This window comes from Emys orbicularis, chromosome 2, assembly GCF_028017835.1.
Source record: "Emys orbicularis isolate rEmyOrb1 chromosome 2, rEmyOrb1.hap1, whole genome shotgun sequence".
NCBI classification, from domain to species: domain Eukaryota; kingdom Metazoa; phylum Chordata; order Testudines; family Emydidae; genus Emys; species Emys orbicularis.
The window spans coordinates 241550978-241567414 of NC_088684.1; the positions used below are offsets into that span (position 1 = coordinate 241550978).

The 16437-nt window shown below is 43.1% G+C and overlaps 1 protein-coding gene across 1 annotated transcript in view; it reads left to right on the forward strand.

Annotated features, from left to right (window-relative positions):
* Positions 1 to 985: 985 nt before the first annotated feature.
* Positions 986 to 16437, forward strand: part of SNX13 (sorting nexin 13) — a 153023-nt gene continuing 137571 nt past the window's right edge. Inside the window, exon 1 of the mRNA XM_065398804.1 lies at positions 986 to 1014. Coding sequence (XP_065254876.1) covers positions 1003 to 1014 — 12 coding nt within the window. The 5' untranslated portion in view covers positions 986 to 1002. The remainder of the gene's footprint in view (positions 1015 to 16437) is intronic.

The following is a 16437-nucleotide window of genomic DNA, read 5'->3' on the forward strand; positions in this document are numbered from 1 at the left end:
CCGTGAGACTATTAACATGGGCCAAGTTAAGCACGTGTGTATTTTTGCAAGAGCAAGATATCAATACTTTTATACATTTATATTTCTGCTTTCCTAATAGTGCAGCAAAATCTAAGAAAGTTTTACACAATTTACTCCCCGCTTCCCGACGTGTGCTGATCATCTAACTAAGAAAATACTTGCTGCCCTAAAAACTGATGCCAGAGAGCAGTTAACCCCATAGGAGATCTGTTGTCCTGACCTAGGCGTTTCTCATCAGATCCAGCTGCACCTGCAGACAGCAGTGAGCTAAGCGAGCAAGCGAAATTCAGCAGGAACAGGACCAAACCCAAAAGGAGCCAGCTAGTAAAACAAAGACCCACTTTCTGGAGCGAGAGCAAGCCCCCAATCAAACCATTCCCGCCCCCAACCAGCTGCTGACACGTGGGACATTTCAAGACCCCCCATATACCATCATCATCCACGAAGTTGTTTGTATTCAACCCCTGGGCTGGGCTAGGCTGGGGCGAACACGGCGCTGCTCACTGAGGTGCATTTCCCAGCGCAGGCCCTGGCTCCAAGCTGGGTCCTAAGTTCCCCGGCTAGTGCTGCTGCCTCACAGCCACTGCCCTGACGGACTAGCCCAGGCTTCCCCGCACGGGAGCGACCCCTATGGTGGCTACTGCTCTAGTCACGTCGCGCCCATGCCCAGGTGGGGAGCGCAGGGCCAGGCCCGGGACGGAGATAGGCCAGGTGGGGGCGGCTCCCTGTCTCCGCATCCTGCGGCCCCAATGGGCGGGCGCGCCGGCGGCGGCGGCGGCTCACGTAGCCCTCCCAAGATGGCGGCCGCTCCGGACCGAGCTGCGGAGGCAGCGGCGAGGCTGAGGGAAGCAAACGGCCGCTGAGGAGGGCGGCAGGGAGCCGGCAGCGCCCGCTGTGCAGCGGAGCGGGGGAGTCTTTCCCGGGCTGCTGTGGGCACCATGCAGCAGGGCTAGAGCCGGGGGAGTCCGCAGCGGGGCAATAATGTTAGCAGAGGTAAGAGCCCACCGAGGCCGGGAGGAGCAGCCCCCTCCCCAGCTCCCGCTGTGCGGGTCTCCCCGGGGCCTGGCCCCCTTCACACCCCCCAGCCCCGGACTGGGCTGAGAGCCCCTCCCAGACAGCGGCTCCCGTCCCCTTGCGCTGCCCGGCACAGGAGCTGGGCCCCCTCAGCCCGTGACCATCGTTAATCATCTCGGTAACCAGTAACGGCGATTAGTCCCTTCCGGCTGGGGGACGGAGGAGCCGCTGGGCCGGCCCCGCTCTGGGCTGGGGTGTTGTGTTGTTATGAAGCGCAGTCGCCCCTGCTTTGGGCGTTAGTCATTCAAGAGGCCGAGATCCCTCAGCCTAGTCTGTCCAGAAATCAAAGTGCCTCCCCCAGTCCCACACGATTGGTCTTCAGCTTCAATAGGACCCCATCTCTGTTAAGCACCGTGTGTTGGATCCCTGGTGCACTGTGTGCTTAGTACACGGTTTGCCTTAATTACTTTTGTATTTATTAATTGGACATCGCGGCTGATTGCGGTAAAGGGCTGAGAAGCAGGAATTCCTAGGTTCCAATCCTGCTCTGCTGTTGCCTTGGTGTATGGCTGTAGGCACTTACTGTAACTTGTCTGCCTCAGTTTCCCTGTGACAATTTGGGGAGTTTTGCCTTCCTTACATGTGTGTTTTGACGCATAAGGTAATGTTTTTTATAGCACGTAAAGTATAATGTAAATCCAAAGTATCTGATGCCCGGTCTACACTAGAAAATTAGGTCAGCGTAACTACGTCGCTCAGGGATGTGAAGAATCCATAGCCCTAAGCAGCATAGTTAAACCACTCTAAATCCCCATGTAGACAGTGCTAGGTCAATGGAAGAATTCTTCCATCACCTAACTACCACCTTGCAGGAAGGTGGATTACCTATGCTGATGTGTAGGTAGTGTCTGTGGTGAAGTGCTACTGTGGTGCCATGCTGCTGTAGAGTTTTAAGTGCAGGCAAGCCCTGAGTGTCATTAATGTGCTTAGTATCAGAGGGGTAGCCGTGTTAGTCTGAATCTGTAAAAAGCAACAGAGGGTCCTGTGGCACCTTTAAGACTAACAGAAGTATTGGGAGCATAAGCTTTCGTGGGTAAGAACCTCACTTCTTCAGATGCAAGTCTGTGCTTAATGTGCTTGGTGTTGTATAAAACACAGAAAAGATATGACTGCTGCACCAAGAGGCTGGGAGTGCAATCTGATGTCTGGCATAGTTTATCAAATGCTTTAAGTGATATAGGTTTCATATGTTTGTAAGTTTCCTTTCTTTAAAGGATTATTGATTATCTGAATGCCAGCAATGTGCTTAGTGTACAAACATTTATAAGGCATGATCCCTCTCCATAGTCCCTGTTCATATTCTGGTCTGTCATTTAAGTACACCTACCTGCAAAGAAGGGATAGATCAGGGATCTCAAACTCAAATCACCACGAGGGCTGTATGAGGACTAGTATGTTGGCCCGAGGGCTGCATCACTGACACCTTTTCATATAAAGGTACAAAAGCCTCCCTCTTCTCCCCCGCCTCCGCCCCCGCCCCCGCCCCCGCCCCCACTCCACCCCTTCCATGAGGCCCCGCCTCTTTCCACCCCTTCCCTGCCCCCATTACAACCCCTTCCCTAAAGTCCCCACCCCAACTCCACCCCCTCCCTATTCCAACCCCTTCCCCAAATCCCCTCCTCTTTTCTGCCTCCTCCCCTGAGCGCGCGGCTCCCCGCTCCTCCCCCCTCCCTCCTGGAAAGCACTAAGCGCCACAAAACAGCTGTTTGGCAGTGGGACGCGCCTGGAGTTAGGCAGAGGAGCGGGGATGTGGCGCGCTGGGGGGCAGCGGGTGAGGGGAACTTGGCGCTCCAGGAAATAACTTTGGGGGGGGGGGCGGCGCGGGGAGCTTGGTGGGCCACAGCAAATAACTCCACAGGCCACATGTTTGAGGCCCCTGGGATAGAGGCTAATTCCTCTACACAATATATAGTTAAATTTTGTCACATGTTCTTGTGTGTGAGGGAAAATGGTATAAAGGAAAGTGATGCTGCCTTTTGACACCTGAAGCATCTGATTTTTATTGGTCATGAAGGCAAACGGACATTTTAAGCTTCTGATTTGCATATCCTTTTATCTCATTGAAATGTAAGTTCCTGGGTGGGGAAGGTGCAGTGCAGTATTTGTGGGACGTGTTCATGTTAATGTAACAGGACAAGAACTTGCAGACTAAATAATACCTGTAAAATAAAAATCCTAGTTTGAACATGAACTATTTGGTGGTATTTTGTTTGGAGTAAATGGACTACTTTGAGTAATGGTCAATAAGTGATGTGTATATGTAATACGTTATGTGCAGTATTTCAGCAGTAAAACCATATCACCTCAGATTGTATTTATTTTAAATTAGCACAGATTTTAACAATCTTGGGTGAATGATTAGTACCAAGTTCATATTTAGCATGCTCTTATATCCAAGGAGCTTTATATCTAAAAGGATTTACTGAAGAGTTCCTATAATAGCAGTGAGCTGCTTTGAGGTTGAAACTTGTTCTGTTGATTTTTGTGGTATCTCTTGGTGATATTTTAAGGTACATCATCAGAATTCATACTAATAGTTGCTTATAATATTTTCCAGTTTGAGTTGTGAAGTGAAGAATGCAACCCAAAACGAATAAAGATTATCAGTTTTTCAAGCTTCGGGTTTAAATGTGATTTACTGATTAAAATCCTACCAGCAAAAGAGTTATTCACAAATACTATATACTAAAAGAGATTCATACAGCTCCAGGTTTCCCCACAGGCTGCTTCATGCTGCTCATAATCAGTTTCATAAAGAGGCCATTGCTGAAGACTTCTAACTGGAGAGGAAATCAGTAAGTGACAGCAATGTTTTGTGCCTTTTTATTTGCCAAAAGAAACTCCCTAAAATTTTCAGGCAGTATCAAAAATTGGGAACTTTAAGAGAAGCTCACCTTAAGTGAAGTTAGTGTGTAAAATTAAAAAGTATAAATTATTTTGCTAAGTAAACAAAACATAACCTTTGAACCAAACATATGACTTGATGTTGGGGTCAGAGGAGATGTTTGTAAGTGCTATGTAGATGATTCATCTTGACCTTTGGTTGATTTTTTTTTTATTGTAGAAGCATCATTCCTCCTTCAATTTCAATAGTCCATAGTTACTTACATTTAATCAAAATAATAAAAACACTTTTAAGGCTCAATTTGCATTCATATACTCATGTTCTTAAATAATACTTATAAGAATAATAGAAAACTATCAGCTTGTCAGTGAGCACCCTCTTCTCCCCCCTACTTTCCCCAAACAGACCCACTTTAAATTATTGTTAGTGTTGCTTTTTTGTTTCCTTAACATTTCTGGGATTATGTTGCTACACTCATGATGCTTTTTATAGATACTACTGTAAAAATATGATTCTTTATGTGGCCCAAGTATAGTATATCTCTTCTTAAGCAGACACTAGATTCTGCTTTATAAAATGTGTTTCATGTGGATGCTATTTAGACAGTCATGTACCCATATGCCTTTTCTTTTGGGAAAACAAATATTCTGTATAGTTTGGCCTAGTAATGACAAATATAGTCATGCTTCTGTAAGGTATTTAACCTGATACTGCATCTCATTTTGATTAAAAAAAACCTAGAAAGATATAAAATTAACATGGCACACATTAAATGGATTAAAAATTGGCTAACTGGTAGGCCTCAAAATTTAATTGTAAATGGGAAATCATCATAGAATGGGTGTTTTTAGTGGAATCCCACAGGGATTGGTTATTGGCCCTCTATTTCACATTTTTATTAATAACCTGGAAGAAAACAAAATCATTACTGATGAAGTTTGCAGATGACACAAAAATTGTCCAATGAAGAGGACAGGTCACTGATACAGAGCAATTTCGATTACTTGGTAAACTGGGTACAACAAAACCATATGTGTTTTAATACTACTACATCTAAATATATACATGCAGGAACAAAGAATGTAGGCCATACTTATAGGATCGGGGAACTCTATCCAGAGAAACAGTTGTGGCAGACTGACAACTTCCTGCAGTATCCTGAATTAACTATGTTGAATTATTAAAAATGCAATGGTCTGTGTTGTGGTGCAATTGTGTGTATTTCCATGGAAAGATTAAAAAGAACAGCAGGGGGAGATTAAGGGGAGATGTGGTAATATCTTCAGAGAAGAGCCCTCTACATCTGCCCCACACTTCCTGAAAGGTATGCATATACTAGTTCAAACTGGATTCTCCAGGGACCAACAGACACCGAAAGCGTTTTTGGATAAATAGCCTGGATTTAAACTTGTTCATGGCCTTCTTCCTGATCAGACAGGACCTCTTATCCACAAAAGACCACAGTGCTTAGGGTAGGTTTGGAGGACTGGGCCTACTGATACTCAGGAGATTGAATCTGTGATGAAGTGGTAACGGCAAGGAATCCCATTAGATAGGGGAGTTGAAGGACTGCTCCTGCTAGGGTGACCATATGGGCTCTTTTGCCGTGGACAGTTCCTTTTTTAAGCCCTGTCCTGGCTGTCCCCACTTTTTTGGCAGAAGTGGGTGTTTGTCCTGTTTGCTCTTGCTGACTTGATCATTTGGCAAGAGCAAATGGGACAAATGCCCACTTTTTTTAATTTTATTTTATTTTAACACAAAAGTGGAGTGCGGTGTGGCGGAATATGCAGGAGGGGGTTGAGCAGCCATGTCAGCCCCGTGCAGGGAGAGAGGCAGGGCTCAGGTAAGCAACGATGCCAGCCCCAGCCTTAGGGGTGTGTGTGTGTGTAGGGCGGGGGGGCGCGGGAAGCAGAGCTCGGACCAGCTACATGTGGGGTGGGAGGGTGCCGTCGGACCAGCACTGTGCGATGTCCCATTTTCCCTTTGGGAAATATGGTCATCCTCGCTCCTGCCAGTCTTTTAGGGTTGGGGTTAATTCTGGTAAGCTTATTAGCATGCATGCACATTCTTTTAACGTTTTTAATATGTTTTCTCGGTAATGCTTTTTAACTTAATAAAATCGGCTTTCCTAGGAAGTGCTGTGTGGTTACCTTATCACTGTAGTGAGTACAAGTGCTAACAGTCTCTGAAGAGAAAGCAAGCTGGCATCCCTGGGAAACCTGTGCTGGGAAATACATGGTGAAGGAGGGAACTGGGCAGCCTGGAAATAGCCTGGTGACAAGGGAGAGGAATGTGTGTCTCCACTCAAGAGAGGCAACAGCTGCGGAGCTGGAAGCCTGAGAGTGGGTGACCTGGCTGGTCCACTGAGGGGAAATACAGGTGCAGTTGCCCTCAACTGTGCCAGCAGACTCTGAAAAAGATTTGTGGTCATGGTGGATAATCAGTTGAACATTAGCTCCCAGTGTGACACTGTGGCCAAAAGGGCTATTGAGATCCTTGGATGCATAAATGGGAATATTGAGTAGGAGTAGAGAGGTTATATGTGCCATTGGTTCGACTGCTACTGGAATACTGTGACCAGTTCTGATGTCCACAATTCAAGAAGGATATTGATAAATTGGAAAGGGTTCAGAGAGGAGTCAAGAGAACAGTTAAAGGATTAGAAAACATGCCTTATAGTGACAGAGTCCTGTGGCACTTTATAGACTAACTCGTATTGGAGCATAAGCTTTCATGGGTGAATACCCACTTCGTCAAAAAAAGCAAGTTTCTTCATGAGGTTGATGGATTTCCACTCCATACGGCTAAATGCAGTGGGTGTCAAGTATCAGAGGGGTAGCCGTGTTAGTCTGGATCTGTAAAAAGCGACAAAGAGTCCAGTGGCACCTTATAGACCAGGGGTAGGCAACCTATGGCATGCGTGCTGAAGGCGGCACGCGAGCTGATTTTCAGCGGCACTCTCACTGCCTGGGTCCTGGCCACCAGTCCGGGGGGCTCTGCATTTTAATTTAATTTTAAATGAAGCTTCTTAAACATTTTAAAAACCTTATTTACTTTACATACAACAATAGTTTAGTTATATATTATAGACTTATAGGAAGAGACCTTCTAAAAAGGTTAAAATGTATTACTGGCACGTGAAACCTTAAATCAGAGTGAATAAATGAAGACTCGGCACACCACTTCTGAAAGGTTGCTGACCCCTGTTATAGACTAACAGACGTATTGGAGCATAAGCTTTTGTGGGTGAATACCCACTTCGTCGAATGTTCCAATACGGCTGTTAGTCTATAAGATGCCATAGGACTCTTTGTCGCTTTTTACAGATCCAGACTAACACGGCTACCCCTCTGATACTTCATGCCTTATAGCAGTGGTCTCCGAACTTTTTTTGAGCACGCACTCCCTACCGCGCCGCAGGGCCAGCTCTACCATTTTTGCCGCCTCAAGCAAAAACAAAAAAAAAGCCGCCCGAACTGCTGCGCACCCCGAAGGATCCTCTTGTGCACCCCACTTTGGAGACTACTGCCTTACAGTAAGAGTCATGGAGCTCAATCTATTTATCTTATTAAAGAGAAAGTTAAGGGGTGACTTGATTACAGTGTAAAATATTTAATAATTGGCTCTTGAATCTAGCAGAGAAAGCTATAATAATCCAATGGCTGGAAATTGAAGCTAGACACAATCAGACTGAAAATAAGGCATACATTTTTAACAGCGAGAGTAATTAACCTTTGGAACAACTTACCATGGGTTGTGGTGGATTCTTCATCACTGGCAATTTTAAATCAAGATTGGATGCTTTTCTAAAAGCTATGTTGTAGGAATTATTTTTGGAAAGTTCTATGGCCTGTGTTATACAGGAGGACAGACAAGTTTATCACGATGTTCCTTTCTAGCCTTGGAATCTTGGAATCTAAATGCTGTAGACTTAAATGCGGTAGCTCATTTTTTCCTTCTATTAAATCTGTGCTGCAGATATCTTAAAATGTATTTAATATTTGCAAAGCACTATATAATTTGTAAGTGCTCTAGTGAGAGCAGCAGTGACTAGAGTGGCTCCAAATCCTGCAAAGACTTGCAGATGTTTGAATTTCTGTACTGGGAGTAGCTCCATTGTCTTAACTTTATTCAGTATAGTAGTCCCAATTAAGCTTGTACATATTGACAGTTTGAGTACTTCAGGGGGAGGGATAGCTCAGTGGTTTGAGCATTGGCCTGCTAAACCCAGGGTTGTGAGATCAATCCTTGAGGGGGCCACTTAGGGATCTGGGGCAAAATCAGTATTTGGTCCTGCTAGTGAAGGCAGGGGGCTGGATTTGATGACCTTTTGGGGTCCCTTCCAGTTTTATGAGATAGGTATATCTCTATATATTATATTATTATTATTATTATTCAGTGGTTTCCATTCCAGTCTCCTTTATAGTTTCTTACAACTTTCTGAAACTCTTCATTATTTCAGGATGAAATTTTCCAGGCTTGGGTTCTGCCAAAAAGGGATCCTTTATTTAAAGTTTGTGCAAAAACAGATGAGCTGTTTATTCAGTTGTGAAAAGTGTGTGGGCGTATGTGGGATTTGACGTTACAAATTCTTGATAAATAATTTTTGAACAGCTCTTCAGCTGAAACACCTGGGCACAGAAAATTGAAACGTGGTTGAAAATAATGCTTTTTGAGAAGTGTTCTGGTGAAGATTAGGTTTGATTTGACTGAATTATGACTCTCTGAAAATTGCATGCTTCCTTGTGTGCTTCACATTTTTCACAAGATTTCTTACTAAGCTTGTGAAGTATGCAGTTATGGAAGTCTATGATAGAATCCCAGGTAGGGACCAAGGGTTCAACGATTCTTGGGTTACAAATGAGTGTAGCTGCTATTCTTCTAACCCTGGGCTTGCATTGCAGTGTAGGTATACCCTTAGGGCAGGGGTCGGCAACATTCGGCACGCGGCTTGCCAGGGTAAGCACCCTGGCGGGCCGGGCCAGTTTTATTTACCTGCTGACGCGGCAGGTTCGGCCGATCGTGGCCCCCACTGGCCGCGGTTCGCCGTCCCGGGCCAATGGGGGCGGCGAGAAGCGGCGCGGGCGAGCGATGTGCTGGCTGCGGCTTCTCGCCGCGCCCATTGGCCCGGGACGGCGAACCGTGGCCAGTGGGGGCCGTGATCGGCCGAACCTGCCGCGTCAGCAGGTAAATAAAACTGGCCCGGCCCGCCAGGGTGCTTACCCTGGCAAGCCGCGTGCCGAACGTTGCCGACCCCTGCCTTAGGGCTTCTCTACACAGGAAGTTAAGCCAAATTAACTAAAACAGTATCTATGCTATGGGACTATAGTGGCATTGTTAGGGTGCCCTAGCTATGCTGGAATATCTCTGTAGTGAAGTACAGTGATGGAACTGGCTTTTCCATCGCTGTAAGAACATCACCTCCCTGAGCGATGGTAGCTAGGTCAATGGAAGCATTCTTCTGTTGACCTAGTTGCGTGTACACCAGGGGTTAGGTCAGCATAACTATGGTGCTCAGAGGTGTGGATTTTTCATGCACCTAAGCACAATAGCTATGTCAACTTAAAATTTAAGTATAGACCAGGCCTAAAGATGTGACTTCAAAGTGTATTCGTTAAAGTACATTAAACTCCTGAGTGGATGATCTCATTTAGAAGTAAAGGCCTTAGTTCACTAAGGGCTTGTCTACACTGGCACTTTACAACGCTGCAACTTTCTTGCTCGGGTGTGTGGAAAAACACCCCCCTGAGCACAGCAAGTTTCAGCACTGTAAAGCGCCAGTGTAGACAGTGCACCAGTGCTGGGAGCTACACCTCTCGTGGAGGTGGTTTTTTTTAAGAGTGCTGGGAGAGCTCTCTCCCAGCGCTGTGACTACACAAGCCACGTTAAAGCGTTGCCAGTGTAGACAAGCCCGAAGTGAATTAAGCTAAGCCTTTGGCTACACTGGCGCTGTACAGCGCTGCAACTTGCTGCGCTCAGGGGTGTGAAAAAACACCCCCCTGAGCGCAGCGAGTACAGCGCTGTAAAGCGCCAGTGTAATCAGTGCCTGCAGCGCTGCACGCTCGCTCGCAGCGCTGCACGCTACTCCCCTTGGAGAGGTGGAGTACATACAGCGCTGCGAGAGCTCTCTCGCAGCGCTGGCGGCGCGACTACACTCGCACTTCACAGCGCTGTGAAGTCCCGAGTGTAGCCAAGCCCTAAAGCAAAGCCCTTAGTTATTTAGGTAAAAGTGTACTGGGGGTGCAAAAGGATCTAGCAGAACTGCTGATCTGAAGCACCTTGAGAGTTTCACAATAGAGCAATGCACCATTCCCAGTTATGCATCTTGAAAGTAGAAGGGGACTTTTGTGGACCTCCTAAGTATGTGAGAGAGTTCCCATCACAACAAGCCAAAACTTCCAGAATATTCTTTAAAGCCAACTTTACTGTATCTAAGGGAGTGAATCTCATTTTTATGTGAATTTGTCTTTAAAAAATAAACAAACCTCAGAAGTCCCTATATTAAGTATAATATATTTATTAACTATATTAAGTAAATGTTAAGCTTGCAAAATTAAGTGTTCAGATCAAGAAATGCCAAAGTTAGGGAAGCACAGTAGTTTTATCAATTCTCAAATATGATAAAAAAGGACTGTCATTGCAAAACTACAACTTTTCCTCCATAAATCTGAAAAGTCTTAGGGTCATTTATAGTTGGTTTCTGTGTAATGGAGTATAGGATTTTGACCCTGGCATTTTGATGGCTTTACATATTTATTGTGGAATAACTGATACTGAACTGAAAATAATTACTGTGGGACTTTTCCCCATAACTGTGTGTTTTTGCAATATTTACCATGTCAACCATTTTTTGCTGTGTCAAGCAACCAGCCTCATTGCCTATTAACTTGCTTTGAAATAATCACCTTTATGAATATGTTGCAGTTTACTACCTCACTGCTATAATACTTGCTCGATTCAGAAATATTCAGGAGCAAGTTTAATGTACAGACTTGTTTAATTTCTTTTGTCTATTCCTTGATTTGCAGCTATGAAAAGTTGAAGACCAGGTTTTCCAAAGAAAGCTTTGAAGTTTGACATCATGATTGGGTTATAAATTGCTGGTAGATGTAGGCCTGGCTTGACATGAGTAACTGGACATGGGTGAAGCCTTATTTTTTTGGGAGACAAGATTAGGGAGTTAAATGGATCAGCAGGCTGGAAACAGAATGTCTTTAGGAGCTAAGATAAGGGGGAAATAATGCACAAAAATGTTCTGTTTTTTTGTCACTGTTATTAAATTTTACCAGTCTGCACTTACCGAAAAAATTGTGCCCACTAAAATTTAGTAAAATATAATTTAAAACTGTTTTAAAAAAACTTTCTAAACCAAAATGTTTAAAAATGTGTAAGACTGGTAGAGTTGGGGAGTGGACACATAAAAGAAGCTTAATATGACTGGCACAAAACTAAACTGTTTAAAACCAAACGGACATAGAAATGCTGTGGGAACATAACCAAGCATTTCAACAGAAGATAGCGACAAAGTAGTGCATCCATTGAATGAGCAAAACCAAGAACTCATTAATAAAGCTTGTTAACTGCATATAATAAACATAACATTGTAATTGTTTTAAAAAAGTATAACATTAACATAACATAACGGCCGTACTTGGTCAAACCAAGGTCCAACTAGCCCAGTATCCAGTCTTGCGACAGTGGCCAATGCCAGGTGCCCCTGAGGGAATGAACAGAACAGGTAATCATCAAGTGATCCATCCCCAGTCACCCATTCCCAGCTTCTGCCAAACAGAGGCTAGGGACACCATCCCTGCCCATGCTGGCTAGTAGCCATTGATGGACCTATCCTCCATGAACTTATCTAGTTTTTTTTTTTTTTTTTTGGAACTCTGTTATAGTGTTGGCCTTCACAACATCCTCTGGCAAGGAGTGCCAAAGGTTGACTGTTTTCTGTGGAAAAAAAACACTTCCTTTTGTTTGTTTTAAATCTGCTGTCTATTAATTTCATTTGGTGACCCCTAGCTATTGTGTTCTGAGAAGGAGTAAATAACACTTCCTTATTTACTTTCTCCACACCAGTCATGATTTTATAGACCTCTATCATATCCCCTGTTAGTTGTCTCTTTTCCAGTCTGAAAAGTCCCAGTCTTATTAATCTCTCCTCATGGCAACATTAAGTCAATATGTTCTAATAGGAATATCGTGTAGTATGTGGGAGATACATGCTATACAAAGTAAAAGTGGCCAAGTTATATGAAGCAAAAAAACTTGCTTTTTATCACCACAGAAAAGTTAAAACTTTGGTATAAGAGCGGTAATGCCAGTTGGTGCAAGGTAGGAAAATTAACAAGGGTCCAGTACCATGAAGTTAAATGTGAAACCACTGTAACCCATATGATGAGGAAGAAGTTTGTTTTCTCTCCTCAAGTACTGTTGAAAGACAATGCAAGGTCTGGAAAGCCACAGCCTTCTACTGCCATTTGCACCTGGGGGACACTTACATGTGCAGGTGTAATGTCCTAGAGACAGATTCTGGCAAGTGGGTTCATGCTGGGGGAACAGTCTCCAAATTGTACAGTACAGTTGAGATATTGGATGTTGTAAAATAAACATTACATATGCCGGTGATAAGTATTCGGTGGTGTCTGAAGAGGGCCACTTCTGTTATGGGCCCAGGGAATGTTATTTTAATTGGCCTATGCTTTCTTTCACACCTAAATTTTCTCTAGAAAATGAAAGATTATATTTTTAGCATTTTTTTTACAACGTAATAAAAGCAAAGTTAAAATTATAGAAGGATGCTTTAAAGGCAGTGCAAGCTTATAATGTGGAATTGTACCCTGGCGGGCTATACCATAGGAGGTAAGCTTGTACCCCCTAGTTTGTACTTTAAGCCTAGTATCAGTGGTGGTTCAAATAATTACAATTACTGTGATCTTGGGAATGTGTTGCTGGGCAATGAACTTAAAAAAGAAAGCACAGAAAAATAGATATACTGCAAATGAAACCCATGCTAATATAGAAAAGAAAAACAAAAGCAGTGGAATGTAAGTCTGGTTTGACATGAGTAATTGGAAGTGGGCGAGGCCTCATTTCTTGGGAGTCTGAATTAGGGAGATAAATGGATTAGCAGGTTGGAAACAGAATGTCTGTACTAGCTAAGATCATTTACGATGGACAAGATAACAATGGATAAGATAAGTGCGGAATGTAAAGATGAGGTAAAGAGTAAGTTATACATGGACAGAGCATGCTGTGCAGGGATTGGTCCCTACAAAGTAACCAAGCCAATCCCAAAACATGATGCAATGTGTAGTAAGTGCAATGTAATGCGTAAATGTATATAAAGGAAGAGGTTTGCTGTGTAACTTTGGATGTGTGATATGTCCTATACTCATACCCTACACTTGCATCTGATCAACTCAGCATAGCTTTGCTGTATGCCAAATAAAGGACTCTGAGTGATGAGACTGAAGTTGAACAGAGTTCTTGATGAACTGAGTGGAAGCAGTCTTGGGGGAACCCCAAACCCCCAACAATAGAGACATCTTCAAGTATGAAAAAAAGTCAATTAGGCTGTGATCCTGAAGTCATAGGCAGAATGACCCTCTGTAGAATTTCAGTGACTTCATTGGGGCTTTGTGCAGGTTCAAAGATCCACTTGTGGAGATATGATTACAGAACCAAGGCATTAGTTTGTAAGCTCTTCAGGGAAGGGAGTTTCTTTCCATGAGTGTTTGTACGGGGCCTAGCACAGTGGGACTCTGTTCCTGATTGGGACTCCTGGGTACTACCTTAACAAGGATTTAATGATTTTATCTTCTGTAAGCTGCCACTGGATTCTACAGTCCCATTCGTTCTACCATTTCTTAGACAATTTTAAGAAAGGTAGAGTTTTAAGTGTCAGACATAATTTACATCCTTGCTACACAATATGTTAAAAATATTTTACAACTGTATTAAAGTACAGTGATTGAAATCTCCAAAAGAATAGCCTAGAATAGATAGTGGGCCTTAAAATCATTTGGTTGCAGTGTAGCCACCTTACTGTAGACTTTTGCACTTGGCCTTACTGCACAACACAGATGAACTAAGTGCATACAAAATAGCTTATAAGCTATACAATAAACATGGTATTTTGATGTGTTCAGATTCTGAGGTGACTGGTGTAATAGAGCAACCTATATGTATAGTTTGTGATCCCCATGAAGAAAAAGCAAATGTAAAAATTGTGAGCAGTGGACTAAAATGGTTGTTAGTTCAGTCCGATGGGAGCAAATTGATAAAGCTGTCTGGACCATGATTCCAGGTGGTCTGTAGCACTGAACTGGCTCCTAACAGAGACCTTATGCCTTTCATCCTAATTTTTGCTCCTCTTTTCCCCTCCCCACACAAAGATGACATAGCATGCTGTGTTAGCAGAGACCATGAGGAGAGCTGCTAGTATTAGCTTTAGCTTTAGACACAACATACTAGTAGTAATTATATTACTGGTAGCACTTAAAGCATTGGCTAATTAAGGTACTTCTGGCATCTCTCACTATTGCTTGGGTGGAGGTTGCAAGGTTGGTATGGTAGGGAGATGAGAAAGTAGTAGAGGAAAGAGATAGAAAATAGGAGTGATAGAGTCCCAAAAAGCACTGTTCCTGGTTGGAAACATTTGATCTGTAGGTCATAGGTTGGAAGCACTGCCTCTAGAAAAGTTGTTTCAGGTGTTTTGACATAGAAGGGGTCACAAGGAAGGGTTGAATCACCTGACCTCTGCTAGTGATAAAGCAGTTGGTGTCTGAATCTTTTCAACATTTTGATCCCTATCTTCAGTGTTGGGATGCTGTCCCACTTTGAAAACATTTTGAAATTTACCTTGGCAGGGCTAGTATGGATGCTCTCATGTAGTTGTTAAATTTAATCATATAAACACACATGAGAGTAAAAATGACCACTATTTCAATAGCATGATGGTGATCTTATTATGGATAAGATTCAGTACTTGCAAATACACACCAAAACCAAGCATTGTGAGGTAGCATAGATGGGTAGGCATGTTGGGCGGAGTTGCCTTTTTCAGTAACTAAATCTTTGTGCTTAGAATAATTTTCAGAGCTTTTTTGTATCATGCATATGAGCATTGAAGGATATCTATGAATCAGTTGTCTTGCTTTTCTTCATGTTTTGTGTAGCTGTTGACTAAAATTCCCAAGTATGTTGCCACATGGCAACACCAAGTCCTGTATGGTTTGTGTTAATTAGCTGCATGTTTTTTATTGTGGTTGAAATGTAACCTCAATGCTACAGTTCAAATAACTGGACTAAATATAGGCCCCAAAGTTGTTTGCTGTTTTTTGCATTATCATCATGTATATAGGCACTTAGGCACTATGCTAATATGAAATAAAGACAGTCCCTTTCCCCCAAAGAGCTGCAAACAACTGTTCCATTCAGATTGAGCCTTAATGGGGTTTTGCAGAGGTGTAGTGATCAATCCAGGCAGAACACATTATAGGATCAGGCCATAGTGATTAGGTTAGTAGTTCCTCATATTGGAAACTAAAGGATTGACTGACTATACCATCACCATCAATTTTGTCATACTTAAAGGAAGTGTGTGCCATGGGTTGAGAAGAGGGTTAGAACAGTTTCTGATATGGAGAATTGTTGGGGATCATCAGGAGTTGCTTCATCTTGCCAATTGTGCATATGTAAAAATGAGTTTTGTCAGATTACTTTTTTACTTCAGGAAACACGCCAAACTACTGTTGTTATAGTGCTTTTTACATGTGTTCAATAGCTTGCTAGGGTTGATTCATAGTTAATAGGGAAAGTTCTGGATGATAATCCTGTTAAATGTTCTTTACGTCAGTATTGGCTATGTCATTAGATTCTTAAAACACTTCCTTATTTTACGTCCACATGTTTATGGTTAACTAGATTTTTGCATCAGTGGGTAAGGAAGCTATACTCAAAATTTTTGCTTTCTAAGAGCATTTCTGAGCTTGTGACAATTTAATTATGTTTATGAAATGCTGCAGACAGGTTTGGGTTTTGCATTTTTCCATGATTATGGGAGTAAGGCTTTACTGGAGTATGTTTTATTATAAGCGCTGATTATAATATATTTGTGGTCACAGTCATGCCAGTATTCTTTTAAATTCCATCCATTTCAGACTGTGTGGCATATCCCTCTAGTTTTAAGGAATGAGCTGTGCTAAAGATTTCTGCTGGTACCTTAAGGCCATTCCAGGTTAGCAAGGCCATTGTTTTTGCCGTAAAGAAATGAGCTTCAGCAGGAAGTTTGAAGTTGCTACACATCCTTTAGGATATTCTGAATTTCCATGCTTCCTGTTGACTCTCTCAGACATGGATCGGCTGCAGAAAATGCTCAGAAGTTCATTATCAGACTTGTTGCAGATGACCCACTGGCTATGATATAGTGACTCAGACTTCTGGGTTGAATTAGTTACTAGAAATCTTAAATGTAGGGCTGGAAAAGGGACCTT